General features: G+C 35.0%; 1 protein-coding gene and 1 long non-coding RNA gene across 3 annotated transcripts; one reads left to right on the forward strand and one right to left on the reverse strand.

Moving 5' to 3' along the window:
* Positions 1 to 6,705: 6,705 nt before the first annotated feature.
* Positions 6,706 to 7,772, forward strand: LOC137396924 (uncharacterized). 2 transcript variants are annotated; one of them, XR_010978663.1, is made up of 3 exons: positions 6,706 to 6,811; positions 7,221 to 7,374; positions 7,505 to 7,772. It is a non-coding gene; the product is annotated as an uncharacterized lncRNA (long non-coding RNA). The 2 variants fall into 2 exon arrangements; XR_010978662.1 differs by lacking the exon at positions 6,706 to 6,811 and adding an exon at positions 7,019 to 7,135.
* A 4,892-nt stretch (positions 7,773 to 12,664) lies between these two features.
* On the reverse strand, positions 12,665 to 14,191 carry LOC137396889 (uncharacterized). Its single transcript, XM_068083192.1, has 3 exons — positions 13,722 to 14,191; positions 13,068 to 13,284; positions 12,665 to 12,980 (listed from the first exon to the last, which is right to left on the reverse strand). The coding sequence occupies exons 1-3, from the start codon at positions 13,971 to 13,973 to the stop codon at positions 12,712 to 12,714; spliced, it is 738 nt and encodes a 245-aa protein (XP_067939293.1). The 5' UTR covers positions 13,974 to 14,191; the 3' UTR covers positions 12,665 to 12,711.
* Positions 14,192 to 24,684: the final 10,493 nt, after the last annotated feature.

Consider the following 24,684-nt stretch of genomic DNA (forward strand, 5'->3'; position numbering starts at 1 on the left):
CATCATTCAAATAGTAAGGTGATGAAATTTTGTCAATAGTACAGCCTCAAGCTTAGATTGCAGCAGTTTGGATACATTAGGTACATGCTACAATTAGAGGATTTCAGAGTCATGTTTATCTTTGAATTTTAACAAGATGGTAAGTTTTCTTAGCTATTGTATCTCTGGTGAAATACAGTCATACTAGTGACAAACATCAATTGGCCATTAATTATATCCATGAAGCATTGGTTAAACAACTGTGACTGCATTGCACAATAATTTTGTATGATTAGCTGAAACTTTATTTTTGTTTTCATTGATAATGGGAAAATGGCTTCAGCTGCCTCAAAACCTGACATACAATAAGCTCTACCAAAAACCACTTTCTTCAAAAGGCCGCCATAATTGAAGTGCCAAGCCATATAGAAATTCACATTTAAATCATACTCACTTCAAGGCATCATGAGTTTCGCTGTCGATCAAGGGGTGGTTTCAACTACCTGTTTCTACTGCAAAAGCACATTACAGAATATTAGTATTAAGACTGCTTGGTATCATAGTGTACAGAGCTCAGCAAAACATCCTGATAGCTAAAAGAACAAAGTGACCAACATTAATAACTAAATGCTTGTCTATAAAAATTTTCTTCTCAGCTGTGGTTGTAATATTACCAGATCTCTTTAGTTGTTGCGCTGGCCCATACTGAAAGCAAGCACTCCCAATAACTCACAGCGTCATTGTTTCATATACAACATAAATCCCATCATTGAGTTAAGTTATGTAACTCATAGCATCTGTTAATAATGAGACAAGGTATAACCACGCTATAAATAAGCAATCATATAGTATTAGATCATTGTAGTAGTAGATTGTGGAAGATGGCATTTTATGCACAATCCAACAGAGGATTTAGGGCATTGGCTAGTAGATATTATTGGGCTCGCTGAATTAGGAAGGCTGTAGCATAACAGCCAATGAGTTTACCATCGAGCATGTATATAAAAATATATCAACCGCAACTAACCTGAGACAGGCTGAGCTTAGGCTACAATAAAACTAAATAATAAATAAAACAATAAAACCAATAATATTAGATAGAGGGTTTTTACCATTAATATCAATTATATCTAAAACTGTCTACAAAAGCAATGTTTGGCTGATTGCCCCGTTTTCAACATTCCTTTATTGTAGCTCATTCCAATTTTCTGCAAGTGTGAAAAGGTGTGATACTATAATTTTACTTGGTTTTACATGTACAACTATTTAGTCAAGAGCTTCACAACACAATTCTATGTTTATCAAGGTGAATATATACAAAGCTCTAATTATTAATATGTACACAACTTAGTCATGCTTGTGAAATTTCAATTGCTTCAAAATGAATTTTTTCAATATCAAAGAAGTCTATAATAATTATACTGTTGACATTCCAGAGTAAACCAACAATATGCAATGAGGCATTTTTTTAATTATTCCAGATTTGAAACTCAACAACATTCTGATTATAGCTATTTCCTTACTACAACAGTCCAAGGTTTAATAGAAAATTTAAAACAACTATTGCAAATTGATCATGTCAGTCCTTGGCCAGCTATTTCATTGGATTCATTAGATAGAGAGCATGCTTAAAGAGCTTTCATTGCTTCTGCATAAGCTCGTTAATACCCTAGGACACTTATATTTCGCTAGTATTTAGTTTCGTGAGTAGCTCACAGAGTAAAATTTCGAAGCAACTTAATTTCGCAGCTCTGATGAGTGCGAAAATATAGTGATGTGAAAATAAATGCAGTGGAACAAACAATTATATTCCTCAGGTTCGGTTCACCTATAAAAAAATTCAATTTGCGACTAGTTTGTAATTGTGAACCGCAGGTAGAATGATGTGGGCAAGGTCGATAATGCAATTTGATCGCTTGCTGCCATTTGTTTCTTGGACTATCAACAGGCCAGTTTTCACTGGGGCAGCTGGCCGGCTGAGCCGCCCCAACTTTTTGGGAATTTTTTACGGTAAGTACAGTCCAACTCGAAAAACTCGCCCTCAGATAAAATGTAACATTTCATCTCAAACACAAGGTCAACTCAAACGGATTTGTTTGGTCAGTTCCAACGCAATGACAAATTCCTTCAGATAACTCGACCTCAACATCCTTTATTCAAAAAGTTATTTGCCCAACGGCCATGGACGCGGTTTTTATCGCTGTAGAATGTCACTTCATTCCAAGCCATAGAGACAAACATCAACTTCTAGTAGTTCTTAGGCATCATTATTATCATCATCAGATGCAAAATATTTTTTGTTAACGACTTTTATAAAGGTTCGCAAAAGATTCAGTTTTATCAATCACCCGCTTGGCCGTGTCCCATCGAAAGCGTAAAAGCCTCCGAATGAACTTAAAATAAAATCCGCAAAATTGATCTTTGTTAAAACGCTCAAAAGGAAAAGATGTTTTTTTTCTGAGCGTATTAACTGCGGTCATGTTTTGCCTATTTTAATTTAAAAACGTTTCGTCAGTCACATCACTTAAAACAAAACAAATCTAAAAAAATTACAAGTTATTGAAGAGGTGTCAGTGGTGGATCCAAACTTTTCCAGAGCCATGCTGCTTGTGTAGTACTGCGAGTGTCAGTGCATGTGTCTTATTTTCTTTCAACACACGGTGCTCACTGCATTGATTGACGTCCCCAGCAAACGATAACGCTAACTAATGCATGTGCATTGACATCAAATTCCTATCATTATAAATCATTCCTAATGGGAAAATAATCCTAAATAATTGCAAAATAATAACGTAATAAATTTTGACAGTCAAATTATTTTGTCGGTTTATATTTTAACGATGCTATAGTGGTCGTTAAAAACGTTAAAATAAATGTCGTTATAAAATTCAATTATACAGTATCAATGAACAAAGCTATTTAGTTTCGCTTTTTCACTCGTTTGTTATGATAGTTTAGTTTCGCACATGAAACTTTCGCGAGAGGATGACACCGCGAAAACACGAAAGTTAGATGCCGCGAATACATAAGTGTCCTAGGGTAAACAGCTTTGTAAATGACAGCTCAATTTTGTGTTGGTAGAACGTGAGATATGACTTGCTGTAGTCTGTGCAGCTAAGTCGATGATATGGTGGTCTGGATTTATTAATGAGATCCCAGTCTTGGCCCTTATATTACTAGACTGTTGACATCCAAGCTAAACATATTATGATGAGATAAGTTGCTAGAGGAAATTTCAAATTTTACCATTTTATATGTTTTAGGCAAAAGGTTAATGCAATCACCCAATTCTCAATAATTTACTCTGTTGTGTAGTCTTATTCCGGCATTTCATTACCCTAGCAATCAGACCAAAGCAGTCTTGAACCAAAAACGGTGTTTGGCTACACACCATTTCCGCAAAGTTGTGCAAAAAAACCTTAGTTCAGTGAACTCAACAATGCCATGTTGAAAACCTTTCTTTAGAGAATATATAGCTAGATTTGAACAAACTGACGAATGAATATATTTATAATTCTCCAAATGTATAAATTGTTCATATGAATCAATCAAGGGGGCAGTGCCCAGATCTCAGCAAGGAAGGATGTCCAGTACTTTTTATTTATTGACTGTTAGTTTCCATTACCAAGTTCAAATCCAACGCTTCTGTCCAGTTCCAATTAGGGAACAGATAGTTTCATGAACTAACCCCAGCCTGATCCGGTTAAAAATACAATGCATTACATTTCTTAGCTCAGTCCACTAAACTGCCGTGCAGGGCCGTATCTTTCTATAGTGCGGTTTCTGCCATGGCAGTACCATTTTTTGAGGCTCAAATCCCGGAATTCACGTCATTTTTGCTTGACTTCAACCCTTGGGCTGGGGAAAGGGTGTCGTTTATCGTTTTAATGTTGTTTATCGGTTGCGTGGAGAAACGAACTTTATGTCGCTTTCGGTAGACGTTTATAAAGCTGTCGTCTAGTAGCGTTAAACAAAGGATGTGAATGCTAGTGAATTTAAATATCATCAACAAGATATTAGTCGATGAATTACAATATGAAACGATTATCTGAGCGACGTTGCTTTGTGCTAAAAGCTAAAAAAATCGTGCCTTCTTGGAAAAGAATAAAAATTGAAAAACCCAGTCAACATAGGCTCGAATTTTAAAATGGTAAAATAAAATTTATTTGATCCTGCGATCGTCAGTGATTTTTTGTCAGATCAAAATAAAAATAATTTAGATGATAGAAATGATGTAAACTTTTTGAACTTTTATTATACTTGGAATATACAGAGAAAAACAATTGTTATGGTAGCTCACACGACAACTTTATAGCGTTGGACTCTAGCAAATTGAATGCTTCTAAGCATTTTATACAGAGACAATTGAACATGGTTTTATTTTTTGTAGTAGTATATAGATAAATTAATGCTTATGCACAAAATATTTTGTTCATAGAAACAAATTTATGTTTGAGCTATGCATGTAACATGCAAAGCTCAAACTTAAATCTACTACTTGCTCAGTGGTGTAGACTACAGTATAATTGCATTATTTTTAACATGGTGCTCTATTAATTTTACTTTTTACCTTTACAATATTACTTAATTAAATTATTTTATAAGAGACTACTCGTCTCCTACACCATTCAGCATTGTACCCGGTGATAACTCTACCTCATGCTAGCTGTGGCCAACCCCTTTAGCAGCGCTCATTCACATTATATTTTTAATAAGCGTTGTTAAAAACAACCTCAATAAAAATAAACAGTTTTATATTTAGAAAGTTGGTTTATGATGTCAAACTTGCTTCTAGAACATGAGCCCCATCAGGAGCCAACTGTGCTAGATTTGCACCATTTTAACTAGTTATACTATAAAATTTCTTGGGGGAGAACCCATGGAGCCATCTCCCCATCGAGAGGGCACTCAGCACCCCTCTCGGACTCTCCCCGCAGTACCATTTTCAAACCGCCCTGCTGCCATGTAATCGTCATAATCCTTTTGGAGGAGGAGGAAATAAATTGGTTTTGCTCAATCACTTAAAGATGTAGTTGCGTCAAAATTTAAGTTGATCTTAAAAGAAAGAATTTTTTTTTCTCTATCAGTTGATATGTTGTTTGTTGTGTTACGCAATCGCATTGCCAAGATATTTGAAGATTAAAACCGAAAAAATCTGATCGCCGTAAAAACGCTCAGGCCACAAAAACGTGCCCAGCCTCGCCAAAAATGACGTAACGCGTTTGGCAACCTGTCTCTATCTCTCGTATTCACATCGGCTATTTGCGATAAAAGTCTAGCCTTACGCGGCTCTATTGGCATATATCTTATTTTGTATTTGCTCATGTTGGCTAGAATAAAATTTTAAATCCTGCTACAGATGCATTATTATGAATGTTTAAAAGGCCTCAAATAAAGAAAATTGAAAATTTGTTCTACTCACTTTCTCCAAATGTTGTGTAAAAATTTGGGTACCGACTACCAATTCTACCGGTCTACAGTAATTAGGTCAAGCGAACTAAGTTGATTACGGTCTCTGTGTCAGCGCAGTTCTCAATTGCTACTCGAACGTGAAACTACTAGCTGATCAAGCTACTACCGATATACCGGTATTGCGAAAATACGAATAACTTTTGCTCATAAATTCCAACTTTCGTTGTGTTTGACAGAGACTAAAGTGAAAAGGCAAATCATTATTTAGTAAGTCAATAGTATTTTCATTTGTTTTGATTTGTTGCTCTATAAATTAAAACAACATTAGCCATACTATTTTAGTTCATAGTTGCAGAACGCTGTTGTAGTTAGTTCGACTGGTTTACTAGTCAATCTGTCATTTCAATTGACGAAAATACTTTAAGTATGAAATATTAATCGTGGTTATACTGTAGTTATTCAACTTCGTTCACTTTTACGTATCTTTAAACGTTGTCGTTTTAAGATAAGATAAACACACCTTCGTATTTATATGAATAACCTTTTCTCACAATTTCCAACTTTCGTTGTGTTTGACAAAAACTAAAATGAAAAGGCAAATCATTATTTAGTTAGTAAGTCAATTAGTATTTTCATTTGTTTTGATCTGTTGCTCTATAAATTAAAACAACATTAGCCATACTATTTTAGTTCATAATTGCAGAACGCTGTTGTAGTTCATTCGACTGGTTTACTAGTCGATCTGCCATTTCAATTGACGAAAATACTTTAAGTATGAAATATTAATCATGGTTATACAGCTGTAGTTATTCAACTTACTTCACTTTTTCGTATCTTTAAACTTTTTAGTTTTAAGATAAGGTAGACACACCACGTATTTGTACGAACATAAATCTCCATATTATGGATATTAAGCATTTTCTTCAAAGTCACATTAGGTTACACACTTGAATATCGTGATATTTTTCTATTTGTTAAGAATAGTCTGCATAACCACTTCAATGTTTCGTTGTAGCAGTGAAATGTCTTCAAGTCGACATTGGGCTCTCTCCTGTGCCGCAGCTAATTGTGAAGAGACCAAACATCTATTTGCTTGGCCTCGGGGAAGGACATCAACAGATGTACAGCGAGCCAAATGGACAGCATTTGTGAAGAAACATGTAGCAAATTTTCGATATAAAACCATATCTAGAATTTGCTTCCGGCATTTTACTGAGGAATGCTTCAGCAACTACCACCAATACAGGTACCAACAAGGAGAAGATATCCGGCTCATGTTAAAGAAGCACTCGGATATAATTCCCACATGAAATCTGCACATTAAAGCTGATTCTGCTGCTACCCCAAGGAAGCAGAAGCCAATTACCCTTTTGCCTACAAGAGAGCGCAGAGCAGTGGTGCGAGGCTTACTTGCTGATGCGTAAGTGGTGTAAGATGTGATAATGCACAGTACTAGGAATCTTTGAATTTCACAAGTTATGTTATGAGCTTCCAATTTGAAAATATAAAACAACTCGTGTTTTACGGAAAAAAAATTCTTGTCTATATATTACAGTGTTCCTGCAGTGCCTAGGACAGCAACCTTTTTTTCTCATTCACGATCGAAAATACCACTTCGTAATCCTCAGCCTGCCGAGTCCTTTGGACCTGGAAAGTCCTCTAAGGTTGACAAAGGGGTACAGCTACGGAAATGTCTTCACCGTCCTAAGTATCGGTCGATTTCAACCCAGACCGATGCTAAACAGTGAGTACAGTTAACTTGTTTCATATGGTTGGACGGGATTCTTTTTTACAATATATATTGATAGTCTATAAACATTTATTCACAGGCCTGATCTTCCAGCCTCACCTCCATCTAAAAGAAAAATGCCAGTAGTCGATGAAGCAAGCTCCATTCCTTCTACATCTAAGCAGTTACAACGTTATTCTCTAATTATGGAGAGTGATACTAGTGATGAGATGCAGGAACGAGAGGAAGATCTGGTAAGTTACAAATACTTTGATAAAATGTCATAGCAATTTTTCCTTTTCTCATGCTTCTTTTACGTTAAAGACTTAGATGAGTTTCCTAAAATGCCATAGCACTTTTCTTCATTTTCTATGCTTCTTTTAGGGTAAAGCCTTGGATGAAGAAGAATGGGTGCCAGATTCAGATAACAGTGAGACGGAAGACGAGGTTTCAGAAGAAAGCTTTGAGGGGTAAGAAATATAGTAACTGCTAGTTCGTATTTGATAATGCGTATTATTTCATCGATTATATGTACTCACTGTCTTTACAACAATATTTATTTTAGCCTGCTTGCAGTAAGTATGTGTGTGCTTCCTGAAGAAGCTAAACATAGGCTTGCCTTGTCATACGCTTGCTGCTTTCTCATGCCTGCCTAACAACGCTATTTTACATTCAAGTGTTTCACTTAATTGCCGCAAATCAAACTGTAGAACTCTGCTAGATATTTTGTAGTTGCTAGCTGCTGTTAAATTTTTTACTATTTATTAACTGTAAAAATGATTGATTTTTTAAATATTTCTAAATTTTAAATATTTACAATATTTCAATCTTACAATATAAATATTGTAAGGTTTCAATTTTTCTTCCTTATACACTAATGAAGGCTTAATCCAGTGCTTGATTTTATATTACTAAAGTATTGTCTGATCTTCACTAAAAATGTTTTGTTGGCGTTCACAGGGAGCGACCTTGGCAGAAACAGCCAAAATATATTGTGGAGCATAGCCAGCTTCAAAAACTCCTTGAAGTATGCCCTATGTGTGCGGGTCCCAGTGCTGTGGAATTGGTGGATAGACGTGGGGCGTATATTCGCTACATTACTCGTTGCTCCACCTGTAACCACACGAGAACTTGGTCAAACTCTGACAAGGTTTCCAGATTTCCAGTCATCAACATTCTTATTTGTGCCGCCATATGCTTCACAGCATCACTGCCAAAAAAAGTATTTGACTTTTTCTCTGCGATAAACATCGCAATGCCGACGTTAAATACTTACCACAGGCATCAAAAGGCATATCTACATGGGGTAAGCTTTATCTTAAATCTAGTTCAAAATTGTATCAACTTTATTGTATTCTATGATGTGAGGTTTACATGTTTTGGGATGCGATTTACAACAGGCTGTTAGAAGTGTGACAGCTGAAATGCTGGAAGAGGTTCATCAAGAGCACAGGGAAAAATCCATCGGAGTGAGTGGCGATGCCTGTTTTCACAGCATTGGACATTCAGGTACCGTATTTGTTGTGTAACTTTTTATGCTTTGCAAACTTGATCTGTGGACCGCATGTTTCAATATTGGGGTCTCCTTGTAGCTACATACAGTTTCTACACTTTGATGGATAACTCTTCCAGCAAGATTGTGGCATGTGAGCTCCTAAAATGTACAGAAACATCATCGTCACCTGCTATGGAACTTGAGGGGCTAAAAAGGTGTCGAGCTTACCTAGAGGAGAAAAATCTACACGTAGCCGAGTTGACAACTGACAGACACTCCTCTGTCATGAAGTACATGTCCACTCAGTGGAGCACCGTTTCTCACACTTTTGACTCATGGCACTTGACCAAAAATTTGAGGAAGCGATTAACAACTCTTGCCAACTCCAAGGTTGCTTACAGAATTCTTCTTGACTGGATACCCGCCGTTATAAATCACGTGTACCATGTGATTTCACATACTCAAAGTGGCCAGCTCAGGAAAGAATGGTGGTGCTCCACTGTCAATCACATTTGTGATATACATGTTCACACCTATGAAACTTTTCCAGAGTGCCAACACGAACAAGCAGAAGACGTGTTTGATGAAGAAGGCAACAAGCTTGAGGTGGCCTATCTAGATCGCCAGCTTCATGCCGACCTTATCCAGCTGTTCTCGGATATCATCTTCGATTTTAGCTCAGCTATAAACCGAGCAAGCACCGTCTCTACTAGTGAACTGGAAAGTTTCCACAGCTCTTTAAACCGAAATGCTCCAAAGAGGGAAGGCTTCTCCTTTGCTGGAATGCTCAGCCGAGGACAACTAACTCTCCTCCATCACAACGAAAACTGCCAAAGACCAGTCATGCTAGATAAGACCAGCAACCCTGTCAAGGTTGTCGCTAGGTCTAAAGCAACCAAGCTCCGTCCCAGTATGCGGTATATAAGATCCAGGCCTACATATGGTAAGTTGCCATTACATTACCACATGCTGCTCAAACTTCTGATGTTTAGGTTTGAAATTTTTTGTTTTTATTCACAACAGATTATCTCAACAAGCTATTCCATCAGCTGAGACTTTCTATTGTGGATGCCGAAGGTATACCGCATGATGTAGAACCTCCAAGTCTAGCGTCAACAGGTCCTAGCTACAGGTCCATTGATGAAGTAGAGGAAGCAGCCAGACAGAGGAAACGAGGAGTGTATGTCAAGCCACATTACCTTTCGTTGGCAGAGTTGGAGCTAGCCAAGCGGAGAGCTATTCGTGGCAAGAAGAAGGCAACTACGTAGAGCCCCATGTAGGTAGGTGCTTGGCTGTTTGTTCTGTGATATGTTCATACTGCATAATTATTGGTGTGATTTAGTCTGTGCATTGCAGGCTGCAGCATGTGTTTGTAATAACATGGCTGGTTCAGGCCAAGGATCTGTATCCCATTTAATTCCTGTGATTTTTCGCTGTTCCTATTGCGACTCTGTTTGTTACATTTCTTTTATTTTGTTATTTGCTGAAGATATACCATGAGATGTACAATCTCTAAGTGGTCCTAGCTACAGATCCATTTATGAAGTAGAGGAAGCAGCCAGACAGGAGTTTGTCAAGCCTCGATCCCTCCGATGTCTGTCTGTATCCCATTTACTTTCGGTGATCTTTCTCTATTCGTATTGTAACTCTGCTACATTTATTTTGTTGTTCGCCGTTTGCATTCTTTTTCTTTTATTTTGTAGGCTATATATATTATGCCTACAAAATTAGAATATATAAATATATTATAATATGTATAGTATATATAGTATATATATTATGTATATTATAATTATATATTTATATATATTATTTATATCATATAATATTTATAAAAAGATCGACGTAGTGCCGAGCGCTGGGATTTGCCAAGGTAGATGCCAGCCGCGGTACTAAGTTGGACGCCTTCTGATGTGCCTTGTGTGTTTCGTTGAGCCTCAAATATAGTAGGATACCTCAGTCAACGGCTCAAGGCACTGATGGAGGAACCTTAGCAAGATGCAGACGTTGACGTCGTGCTAAGGCTGAGTAGCCGCATGTTCGAAAAGAACTATTCGAATGTGGTGAAACCAACTGCATCATGTATTCATCATAATCTAGACATTGTTAGTGTGAATTTGTAGAAATTTTTCTGCTGATCATTTATATGATTAGTTGATAATAGACAAGCAATTGTTTTGTGAGTTGACCAAATTAGTGAACGTAAGACGTAATAAAAAATTTTGTTTATTCCAGTCTATTCAAGTTTATCAAAGTCAATTCACCCGCATTAGAAACTGAAATTTAATTTGACCTGGCAAGGGGTTTTCCTTTTTTTCCATTCGCGGGACAGCAAACCTTTCTGCTTTGCGATTGATGGTGTGGCTCACAATGGTTTGGTATGGTTATGCAAGGCTTGCGCGCGAGTGCATCTGACCACGCCTTTGTTCATGAGGAGCCAGCAAGACAAGATTTTTCTGACCATGTCTGGTTCTCACTTCGTGCGATGAATAGAGCTTTTCACGGATCTCTCAATATTAGCTAATCATACAGCTGATTATAATGCATAAGCCAGTCTGCCAGACAATATTTTGGCAAATGTGGCAAGACGATGAAAACGTATTTAACTTTTTCTGTCATTCATCCTTTGTTAATGATTATAGCTACAGGTCCGTTGATGAGGTAGAGGAAGCAGCCAGACAGAGGAGACCAGAAGTTTGTCAAGCCTCGTTACCCGCCATTGTCCGGCTGTATCCGTTTACTTTCTGTGATCTTTTTTTGTTCATTACATTTAATTTGTTCGCCGTTTTCCTTCATTGTCTTTTATTTTGTAGGCTATATATATTATACATTGCCTACAAAATTAAAATATATTATAATATTCATAGTATATATATTATGTATGTTATAATTATATTATTATATATTTATTTATAATTATATTGTTATATATTTATACATATTATTCATAATATATATAAATATATTACAATATATATTATGTATATTGTATTATATATTAATATATATTATTTATATTATATAACATGTGTAAGTATATTATAATATATATATTATGTATATTATAATTATATTATTATATATATATATAAAGATCGACGTGGATGCCAGCCTCGGTACTAAGTTGGACGCCTTCTGATGTGCCTTGTGTGTTTCGTTGAGCCTCAAATATAGTAGGATACCTCAGTCAACGGCTCAAGGCACTGATGGAGGAACCTTAGCAAGATGTAGACAATGACATCGTGCTAAGGCTGAGTAGCCGCATGTTCAAAAGGAACTATTCGAATGTGGTGAAACTAACTGCATCGTGTATTCATCATAATCTAGACATTGTTAGTGTGAATTTGTAGAAATTTTTCTGCTGATCATTTATATGATTAGTTGATAATAAACAAGCAATTGTTTTGTGAGTTGACCAAATTAGTGAACGTAAGACGTAATAAAAAATTTTGTTGAAGTCAATTCACCCGCATTAGAAACTAAAATTTAATTTGACCTGGCAAGGGGTTTCCCTTTTTTCCATTCGCGGGAAAGCAACCTTTCCACTCTGCGATTGATGGTGTGGCTCAGAATGGTTTGGCTATGCAAGGCTTGTACAAGAGTGCATATAACAATGGCTTTGTTCATGGGGAGCCAGCAAGACAAGATTTCATGACCATGGTGATTCTAACTTTGTGCGATGACTAGAGCTTTCCACGAATCTCTCAGTAATAGCTAATCATACTGCTGATTATAATTCATAAGCCAGTCTGCCAGACAATACTTTGGCAGATGTGGCAAGACAATGAAGGGTTTAATTTTTTTTGTCATTTATCTTTTGTTGATGATTATAGCTGCAGGTTCGTTGATGAGGTAGAGGAAGCAGCCAGACAGGAGACGAGAAGTTTGTCAAGCCACATTTTTTCCATTGTCTGACTGTATTCCTGTGAATTTTCTCTGTTCGTAGTTCAACTCTATTTGCTACATTTATTTTGCTGTTCGCCGTTTGCATTCATTGTCTTTTACTTTTTTATTTTTGTATATATTATACATTGCCTACAAAGTTTAAGTGTATATATATCTTTATAGTATATTTGTAAAATAAAGTATATAAAAATCACTGCACTGCAGTAAATTCAAATTCTGTATGCGCCATATCTGCGTATTCATCCTCATCTTCAGTGCCAGGGTATGCAGCTCGCACCATGTTATACACGCAGGCTGGTAGTGGTCGTCGCTCTCCCCTCCTAAGTCCTGTTGGATATGTCCAGAATACCAGAGATCTATACGCGCATAATCTCCTCTGCCTACACACCATGTTGTAGATGTCACAGTCTTTCAGTCTTTCAGAAGGTACCAGGCTCTCCGCATCTGGATACTTGGGCACTAACAAAATATCATACTTTTACAGTATCTTGATAACTTACTTGAAGTAAGCAGTAAAAATAGCAGCTACAAACCTCATAAGCTTACCATGGTAGTGGCAGTAGTTATAATAAGCCACTCTCAATGGACCTGGCTTTATTAGATCTTTTATTTCGTCAGCTTCGGTAACGCATTTGATACCAGTTTGCGGAATGGAATGCCACATGTCGTGATTTGTGCAGCATATGTTCATTTCTTTTTTACTCCACGCATGGCAATTCTCACACTTGCACCACTGCTGAACTGGTGGTGCCACGTAAACATCCTGTAATCAATAAAACAAACGTAATGATTACACGCATTCATTGATGTCGTTCTAAGGTGTATTTACGGTAAGGTTTCAATTTGGGAGTCAATTAGATTGCTAATCTAAAATCACGATATGAGTAAACGTTTAACAAAAATATAGGTATGTAAAATATATAAATACAAAACCAGCGATTCGAAGCTTTGTTTTTGGTAGTTAATGATGAGCAATGATCAATCGATTTTACCCACTTCCTACGAGTGAAAATAATTTGTAATCATGACTCTAATTTACTAAAGATTCGAAAAAAAATATTAAAGCTAAGTAAAACGGCAGATGAGCTATGAAACGATGATTGGAGATAGCAAAGAATTATCATTTTATTAATTAGTATATGTATTTATGACTATAAAAATTACATTTACTTAGGTATAGAAGACTCTAAGTTAATTTACCTCCATTCTGTCTTTCTCTACAGCAAAACGCTGCTGACGCCTGTCAGCTTTCACCATAGGCTGCCTGCTCCAATCTTTGACTAAAGGTTGCTCAGATAACTCTGAGTCGCAGTCGCTCGAACATGAAGCCATTTTAAAACTATAACTTGTATGTAGTAATTGGTGAAAAGCGCTGAACCAGTAACGGTGAGAATTCTCTATCGAATGAGAATCTTCGAGATCACAGACAACCCGTTTTACGAGTGATAACATTTATTACGGCCTATATAAAAATTTCGCGCTCGTGATTGGCTAACGAAGCGACCTCATATTTATCGCTCGTGGTTTCGTTTCAGAAAACAAACTTGTTACGTCACGAAATTGGCACCCGCTGGAACGTGAGCTTTTTAAAAGAGGGCCTCATTCAAACGCATATATCTCTGGACAGGGTTGGTCTACAAAGACAAAAATGGCATCAAATTGTAGCTGATGTTTTAGCCTTTTATGGGTCCTAATTTCATTTTTGACGCAACTACATCTTTAACTAAGGTAGGTGATTGCTTGGCTTGAACAGTATTGATAAGGGCTGCTGCAAATTTAAGCATGATTATTCTTGCAATAGGGCAGAATCGTGGTTACATAATCCGTTTATTATACCACCAAAATTTATGATTTAAAACAATCTGAAAACTAGCAGATAACCATGTTTGACTTTGATATCTTCCAGCCTGGGCAAGCCACTACAAGTTTTTTATTAGATGGAGGTGGTTGTTGCATACAACACAACAACAAACACCCTTATTTGTGTGGGCTTGCCCAGGCTATATATGATGAACTATATAATGAACTACGTTGGCCAGTGTCTATGTTTTTACAAAAAGCATTATAAAATTGTTATCACTGCATAAGTCAGAGCACTAGTCTAGTCCTTTGAATTGATATAACAGAACAATGTCAATGGTATATACCTGATAGGCACTAATCAATTGGTAATAGCTATCCAAAACTGTTAATTTTCCCATCAGGTTTGTCTTCTGTAATTTTCTATATCATATTTTATGATATTTCCATTAAACTGTTCATGAAGTAATACTAGTTGCCCGACTCTGTGGGGTAGAGGCATAAATTGTATAAAGCTCACGGGCAATGATATGATAATCAGCCTTCATATCAATGTGTGAATATTATTAAGCAATGATTGTATTCTAGCCAAATTTTGAAGCAAGTTGAAAAGCCGCATTAATAAGGTCTCGGAATTATGAATGATGTAGTGATTACGACTGAGCTGTTATAACATAGCAGTGTCACTACTGTACATGCATAATAACATTTCACAGATAATAATCTATAGCATCCCGGCTATAACAATAAAACCCAGTGGGGGTTAACAGTGAATAAACATGAAAGAGAAATTTCATTGAATAATAAATCAGCAATCATTCTATCACCCAGGCCGTAGGAATCATTAGTACTAAAGTTGCCTGACCCGTCCCACTTCATTGCGTCTGTTATGATTTCTTATATGTTTCTCAATTTTTGGCCTTACTAAAAATTGGCCTGACCCCACCAACAGTGGGAACTTTGCCTACAGCCCTGCTATAAACATTTATTTTTTTAGAAATGATATTCTGTTTCATAGAATGCCTGCAACAACAAAACTAATTGTAAGATTCAATTCTCATTGTGTTCAACAAATCTTCTCATTTTCATTTTCTCATAAGAGAATTCAGTCCAGTGGCACTTAAAAGGTTTCATGATCTGTTCCTCTACATCAACTTGAATCATTGTTGCAAGTGAAGTGCTAAATTTGGGTACTTAGCGATGCTCCAGGTCTCCAAGCAGAATGATTGCCATTCGTGTTTGTGTTTATACTATCAGATAGGCCAAAATAAGTTGTCCTCACAAGAAAATATCTGTATATCTTCAGGCATGAAGTGGAGGTGTGCTTGGGTGAGTGGAAAATAAACTGCTGTGATATCAAGTTTGTAACACAATAGCAATTACTGATCAGTATTATAATTATATGCAATGTTCAGTCTAATCATATGTGATATTAAGATTTATCTGCACACTGATTATTTTTTAATAAAGGCAACACAGCTCCTACTTTGAATTGTGCATGACTAACATAAATGAGCCCAATATAAACAAGATATCAACAATTGCATGAATGAATAGTGCAGGTTTCATAAACCTTGTCAGGGTTTTATAGCTATTGACTATTGGTTCGTAAGCAAAGACCTGGACACTCAATTATGCATTTGCATTTCCACGTTGGTGGTCGAAGGGTGTTTGAAGACCTGTTTGTATCTGTTTTCTGATTTCATTAGGGGTCACCTTTGTTATTTGTGTTGAACTCGTTTCTTAATGATCGACCAAGATACTAAAGGCTTACACTGAGATATTGACGAAACAGGTCATTCCATCAACAATCACAGAAACCAGCTTTTTTGCTTTGGGTAAAACTAGGTGTTGCAGGGTCAGCGAGTCGAAAGAGTGGTAGTTTGAGACAAGACAAGTTAGAATGATTCGCACCGAATGCTCACGAATAATTATCTACTATAAAAATGAATCTATAAAAGTATGAAATTCAAAACGCAAAAACATGGCCTTGACCAAATCTAGGCGGGGAGTGGAGATGAGGGTTAATTAGGTTAAAAACTCAACCACCCCCTACTCAAGGGCCAATATGCACCATTTGTATACTATTCACTCTCAAAAATCTCATTTGCTAACAGGAGGATACAGCCCAGAGCCAGAACGCGCTTACTTACTGCAAGGTGTCCGACGTACTCATTGCTGGGCATTGAACGGATGTTTTGTGCGCCGGTTCACCCTAACTGTAGCTTGGCTGGGACTTGGCTACCAGACTATTTGGCATTCAAATCAAAAGATTCAGAAGTATAGCCGTGGTGGGGGATCTCTGTGACATGGCCAGGGTCTGGCTCACTCACCCAAAGACTATGGCTAACTCTGACACATAACAAAATTAGTATCGACAAGAGGTGGACTAGAGAATGATTGATTCATTTATTATTGTGGTATAGAATTTCATTGTGTACTAGTAGTGGCAGCGCCATTGTATTACTTGTAGTAGTACTAGTAGTAATAGAAGTAATGGTAGGGACATGTGTAACCAGATTAAAGTGGGAACAACTCTTGGTCTAAACTGCTGTGGATTGTGGAATCAATATTAAATGGCAACTGTCTCAAATTTGATTTATTTCAACGATGATTTAAAACAGATTCATGAGGAAGTATGTGATTAAATTTTGATAGTGCCGGCTGTCAACAATTAATTAGTGATCATTATTAAATTAATCATCAGTGTCATATGATTGATTTTTTCATTTTGCTTCAGGGATTTAAGAATGATCAGTTATGATTGAAGTTTGAGTTGTCAGATGAATGTAGGATAGACTCACTATTTACTCCAGCTCTTGATTAATTTGCCATTAATCATCATTATCAAATCATTTTTCAATCAGTATGGGTATGTGTTATGGGTAACAGTGATTTTTAGATCATTATCAACATATTATTAAATCTTAAGCCTGGCTAAATCAAATTACAATCATTTTTCTTTCGGTGTATATATATATATATATATATATATATATATATAGATCTGATAAATTCAAAATTTCTTTTAAAAGATTTGTATGGTTAAAAATAAATACCTTTGGTTTTCTCTATCAAATTGTTTACCATCACTGCTTTCTTGCACATGCCAGATAATCTACAAGCAGTACATGTGCTACTTTTGTCACTATGATATAACTCATTCTATTTCACTGCCACAATTTGGTTTATTTTTTCAGTAGTTTTTTTGTACAGCTTTATTTTTAAGGACACATGAATTACATTTCCACAGCAAAATGGCAGCATCGAAAAACATAAAAAACACCAACTTTGGTATCCACAGAGCAAACACCTGACTATGAGATTATAACTACGATGAAGAATAACAGAAGGAAAAATAAAAAAAGAAAGGTTTACCATTACAAAGTTACATGTACATGTCTAGCATATCTATGTTACATGTCAATCAGTTGCAGGCATTGTGTAATTATCAGGTATTTTATATGTAAATATTGAATGCTGTCCATGCTGTCATCACTGTTCAGAAATTTATCTTTCATGAAAACTTAGATGCAACATAGAATCGGAACTCTTTAATATGCTTAAAAAGATCCACAATAAATCTTTTGTATGCAGGTGATGGATGCTTTCAAGTCGTAGTTGAAAAATTAGTCATTTGCTCTACCTATACCATCTTTATAGCATGAAAATTAAAAAAAATGCTCGGATTGTTATTACTGAGTGGAATTATTAAATCTGTAAGTTTAACTTTTATTAAAGGTCTAAGACAGTGATAAAGTCAATGAAGTTTGTGACAACCAGTAGGCTTACAAGGAAAACAATTTTATTTTGGTCAGAGTTAATAACCTCACAAAAATAATATATGCTCATTTAGTAGACATTCAGCGAAGCATCAACAAGGTCAATAAAGTTTATGACACTTTGTCATTGTAGTTGTGTAGCAATCTATTTGTCTAGGTAAAATATTTGTTAGTGATGCAATATTAACACGTTGAGCAATGTTGTCAGAGCCTCGTAAAAAATGGAAGTTCATGAGAAAGATTTTACTACAATTATTTTTTACATATTTAACTACTCAACAAAATATCTTGATTGGGTCAATATCAGTTTACACTAATGACATTTGTATAGACTCGTAAAAAATGTAAGCATTAAGAAACGACATCAAACCACCACCAAATTGCATTAAAAATAGTATGCCTAGTTCACATAAAAATGAACAAACAAAGATATTAATAATAAAATAACTTGGTGAGTAATGTAATATGGTAAATAATATAAGTTTTAAAGCGATTAATAAAAACAAAGTTTTTTTTTTACCACAATGAAAGATGATCTGAGGCTAGCAAGACGAAAGGTAATGAGGGATACTAGGGAACAATTGGTTTCTCTTGTATTCACATATGTATACTAATAAATATATAAAAAATGGTATGTGGTTGCATCTGATTGCCAACAATGAAAGCTAGAGGGTTCGTTACAAGCGTTAGTACTAGCTCGAATTTATTTCTAAACAAAATCTGATTCAGAGGGAAACATACTTCTATAGCGATTGCATGGGTACTGGAAAACCGACATATGCACACATGCCTGCACGCGCGTGCATAGCCGCGCATACACACATGCATCACCGCATGCACACATCCGAGCGTGTGCATGTCAGTCAGTTTCTAAGAGCATTTTCCAATATACAAACACAAATGAAATAAAGTTTTCGAGCAACTTCTTTTGAATTTCTAATTACCTTCACATATTGTAAAGGAAATCAGTGATTCCTGTTACTACACAGCAAATAGCCAAACTACTTAAGTACAATGGCAACACAAAAATTTCACAACTATATCATAGAACCTCTATTTGAATGCCACCTTTATTTGAACATCACCTCTATTTGACCGGCGCTATAGGAAAAGGGTTAATTGAACACCATGCACTTCTATTTGACTGCCACATTGACATTTATCTTTATGAACCCATAATAGAAAGTAGCCAGAAGAAAATTGGTCACAAAATAGTACTAGTAATGACTTGGTTACATATTTACAGTTAATTATTGCGTGGTTGCTGTTCGAATCAAAAACTCTTTTATAACTTTAACGCTTGGCAGTTGTCTTCTTTTAACTTTGAAAGCTATTAAAAAAATTAATGGCCATATAAGGCAAATAAGAGTTTGTCGCTTAATAGTTGCCTTGATGCTTTGAGGTATGTAAAGAACAGTTTAGCAATTACTATTAAATCTATATTACTATTTTTAGACTAAAACTTGACGTTAACCCCCTAATGTGTAAGTCATGCCACTTGATTAAAATTTTATTATTTGCAAAACAAGTATTCTTATTGGCGAAGCGTAAAAATTTTGCTCCGATAAAAATGGTTAGGACACTAATACTGCTTAATTCAGTTGTGCAAAAAATGAGAATATTTTAAAGCTGTAAAACCACTTTTATAATAGTAAAGATTCTGTAGTAAATCCAGAGATTGAATCTAAGTGCTATGTTACCTGGTTGAATGCCATAAGTTTGAGTCCCCACATAGCAGTATTTTATAAAGTCTTTCAACTAACATCCGATATCATTCTATCTGTGGGACAGTCTCAAGCAGGATTGAAAGATGGTAAGTGTTTCATAGATAGAATTAAAGATCAATTTTTCAGAAAGAACTACATGTATTTGTTACATTTACCTATAAAAATAGATGTTCGTAAGTGCTAAAACACTGTTAGATAATTCACAAAACGCAATAAGTCTATTGTTTAAAGTTCACTGATGTTATGCATATTTTTATGCATGAAAGGTAAACATTACTTATTGAGATTTTAATTGGCTAGATATTGGACACGCACTAGGAATAGAAAATTGAGCATAAGGAATGAATTTAATGGAGATATCAAGTGATAGTAAATTATAGTTGATGACTCCTACTGAAACAACAAACACTTGGCCAAAATACAGTCTTACATGTCTTTTGCTTTGCTGTCGCAAAATTATATTCATACAAAAGCGAGCTAAATTACGAAATATGGAGCTTTGAGTGATGCAGGTTTAGTACAAAATATTAAAACTTGCATGTGTTTTAACATATTAAAGAAGGTTTCTGTGTCATGCAACGCTATCAGAAATATAAGAGTTACTGTATATATGTAAAATTATTTGGATTAAAAGGTGTTAACTCGCTATGTAAGGTTAGACTCTTATATCATTATTCATCAGCTAAAACAGTTTCATGAATTGAGAAGAATAGTAAATCACTTTATTGAATGGATACAACAAAAAAGAAAGACAGGAGTTTTTAGACTACCGTTGATTGACGTGACGCACAAAAAGCTAAAATTATAAGAACATTTAAAATAATGGAAACTTCTTGACATCTTTTTTGCCTCTTTGACTCTTGACGGGTCATCATAGTTAGTTCCTTGAGTGATCACTGCATGCATTTCACTCTGAAAATAATAAGGTGAAAGTGAAGATTGAAATAATTTTTTGGTTATTTTTTGTCAATGGAGGTATGTAATGAAAAATTTTGCTAAACCATGGACTGTACACAAGTTACCATATTTCTTCAATGTGACCAAAAAAACTTAAACCGATTTCAAAACATAACACATTTTAGCTGAGAATCCACCGCATATTCATAATATGTGGTACCAAATAATTTTACTGCATAATCATATTGTGGTGCTAAAACTTGAATTGGAAGACAATTTTTTGCTGAGCATTTTGATACAAAGCTCTCCCACTAAGATATAATATCATAGGTACGTACGGAACAGTTTGACACCAAACAAAATTCTGAAATATCTTAAAACTGTAACTTCCATATTTTTGCTCAGCCGATTTTTGCCTTTTATTCCTATAAAATTTTGTCAAACTCTGCAACCTGTGGTTAGCATCAGGTGATGCAAAAGTCTCAGATAAAGAGAAAAAAATACCGTGAAAAAGCAGGATATTAAATAAAAACAACAATGGAACAACTCAAAAATTCATCATAAACTATGCTCTATCAAATATTTCATTGTCCGCAGTGCTTGAGGTAAAGAAGCAATAGGCTATCCTGAAGTCTATTGCGGCTCTGGTATAAACAGTATGTGATTATGTCTGAGCTATAAAACAAATTTGACAAACTGTTATCTTTACAGTCTCGAGGTGTTACAAATAGCAAATATTTAAAAAATTTGGTCTTAATAAATTGTTTTTTTTTAAATGAACGATACCTTCAAAAGAATTGGCGAGTTTAGTAAAAGCTAAATAAATTTACCTTTTGATGACAAGAGGAATCTGCTTTATAGTAAAACTAAACAGCCGTTGGCTTTGTATGAGGTTCTGAAGCTCTACAACAAACAACACAGACCATGCAGAGTCTGCCGTGGTAACAAAAAACACCAAAATATACAGTGCATTGACAGAGCAGTCCTCTTTCATAATAATTACATGTTTGCTACATAATTGAAGTATTTACAAAAATTATTAAATATGACTTCTCATGAAGTGGGGCAAAAAGTGATATTTACTGTACATGTTGTGGCTGACCTTACTAATTTACTAAGACAGAAAGATTTCTCTATTATCAAGTTTAAAAGGAAAAAAGTAACTACAGCTTATATTGACCTTTAACCCCTAAACTATCTGAGATTCTCATCCTTAAAACTACCTGAGTTAAACCAGAGCCTGAACCTAAAAGTTATCGATTCCTATAAACTGGCTTTCTATAAACCAACTGTGGTTTGTTGAATCATGTAGTCAACTTCGAGATTTAGAACGGAGAGTCTTGGCGTCACCACAGACTAAAATTTCCCTATTTCAAGATTACAAACCCGTCCAATGAAAATGTCTAAAAATATATTTAGCATAATTGGAGCTAAACACCACAGACCAATACAAACTATTTTCATCTAGCGAACTGAATAATCTTTGTTGTGTATGTTCGGAAAAAAAGTGACATTAGTGAGTCACTTAGTTTTGGTGGTACGTCATTTTGGTTGTTCATTATGTTCTCTTCATCACCTGCTTGATAACTTTTTTGATTTCACTATGAATATTACGCGTAACACAGATTATTTTAATTTTAAAGATTCAAAGAAGGACTTCCATGTTGGAAGTGAAAAAATAATTTTTCATGCAAATTAAAATGGTGAAACACAAGAAATTTAGCCAGAGACTTAGTCTTAGCAATTAAACTGTGGCTACCAGTCTTAAAGATAGTGTGTACAGTACCCGACAGTACAGTATGTGCAAAGCAATTTGCTCAGGATTTTACGACTTACACTAAAACAGAGTTGCACTGCATTTATTGAAAGGATCAGCTTCGGGAATTGGCAATCTCCTTTATTTTTAATCAATTATATTACTTTAAAATGTTTGAAAAAACTGTTATTGCAAATTACTAATGAAGTAAAGCTGTTGGTTTTTAAAAATCTCAAAACTAAGGACTAAGTAACATATTTATTAAAATGTCTTTTTTTTTAAAAGTATTTTATAAAATGTTGTTGTTCACTATTTATAATTCGATTTCTAGTAACGTGGAAGTGTAGCGCGCTGTAAGAAATCATCAGGTATGCCGGAAAAGCACAAATAAGAACTATTTGTACAATTATATCACTTCACCAGAAACCAGTTGACTAGTAGCTGTTTTAAAGTGTTGAATTAGTAAACTGAATGTTGGGAGTTTGAATCCCACACAATGCAATATTTTTGCGTAATGTCTAACTACTTTTAATTGTTCGTAACTTTTTAACTAGTGCCTTCAACTAGAGTTTTGGACAGGCGGATGGACACTTTTAGTATTATAGTAAAGACGATGTATGACACTTACTAATGACATACTTCATGATACAAATATGTTAATCGCTGTCTATTAGTTTACTAGCTGGTAAGTTAGTAGTTTGCACTTAGTCCTTTCTACCTTGTACACAAGTCAAATGGAGGAAGTAACAGTCTCTGATATAAAAGATATAGACTGGATACAAACCCTTGTGTATTCTTTCCAGCAACTCCAGCTCCAGCAATTTGTTCCTCCATTCTACCTATTGTATACATAATTCAATATCATCAACATGATTGGGTTAGAGAGTGGCTGAAGAAGATACTAGTTTTCACACAAAATGAAAAACATACATATGTAAGAAATATGATTTTTCCATAAAGTTTATTCCATGGATTTATTCCATATTTTGGGATAACTCTGTTGTTAATGTTTTTGTTGCATACAGAACTGTAGAAACCTTTTAACTCTAAAAGTTAAAACTACATGTTAGTTCACTTATTGTACCCAGCAAATAAAGAACAGCTTTTTACAAATACGTAACACTTTATATTTTCATACAATATTTTTATTCTTTGGTGAAAAATGAGAGATTCCACACTGTTGCATATGAAGTGAGTTTCTATGATTGATTATTAAAACATTAAATTTCATCGCCATAAAACTTAGTTCTATTAACTTTCCATAAAAAGGACAGTTCAGTAACAACATATCAAAAAGACATCAGCTCTACAAATTCATTACTTATTATTTCCTTACTAGAATTGTTACTATGTAAGAATAGGGTAAATACATAAATAACTATGCGTAAGTGTACTTAAGCTAAACAAATTATCTGTACTAAATAGCTGAGAATAGCATGTACGGTTGGTATAGACTCAAGCAAAACAGTATATTACCACCCTGTTGTTGAGCAAAGTGCTTTCATATACATGTAAAAACAAACCGTTTCTGGTTAAAAAAATTAGTATGAATGTAACTGGTAAAAATTAACTTACATATTTGGCAGTGGCTACATGAATTCTAGCATGCCACATAAGAACTGAAACTCAAGTGACCTAATTTTTTTATTTGAGTTGAAAGACTTACCTTAAAATAAAGTCCTATTTTGATATACTTCAACATATAATGAATTATAATATATTCTAATAATATAATAGTATTCTTTCTTAAAAACATGACTCAAGAGTTCTTGTATAAATGTAGTAGTTGAATACTAGTCACACCAGAGTCCTGAATGTAAAAAAAGTTATACTAGTTTTTTGATAGGAAAACTTTAAAATTACTTTAAAGTTCTACCATATAAGAACCTTAAAATCATTTTTAATGCTTTAACAAAAATATTATAATTGGTAGTCTAAGCTAATTGACTATTTTAAACAAATTACACCTTTGCTACAAGTTTAGAAATGTGTATTTTAATAGAACTAACATTGTCACTATATACCATCTGGCTTTCTGTCTAAATTCATTTTCCCACAATAATATGTGCTCATTTGATACAAAATAAGAGAGCTAATAATAAAATATCTTGCTCTTACTTGTTCGTTTCCTTATTGCAAATCCTGACAAAGCAACCATTCCGATAATCAGTACACCCGCACCGGCTGCACCTCCAATGGTA

The sequence above is a fragment of the Watersipora subatra genome, chromosome 5 (assembly GCF_963576615.1).
Source record: "Watersipora subatra chromosome 5, tzWatSuba1.1, whole genome shotgun sequence".
NCBI lineage: Eukaryota > Metazoa > Bryozoa > Gymnolaemata > Cheilostomatida > Watersiporidae > Watersipora > Watersipora subatra.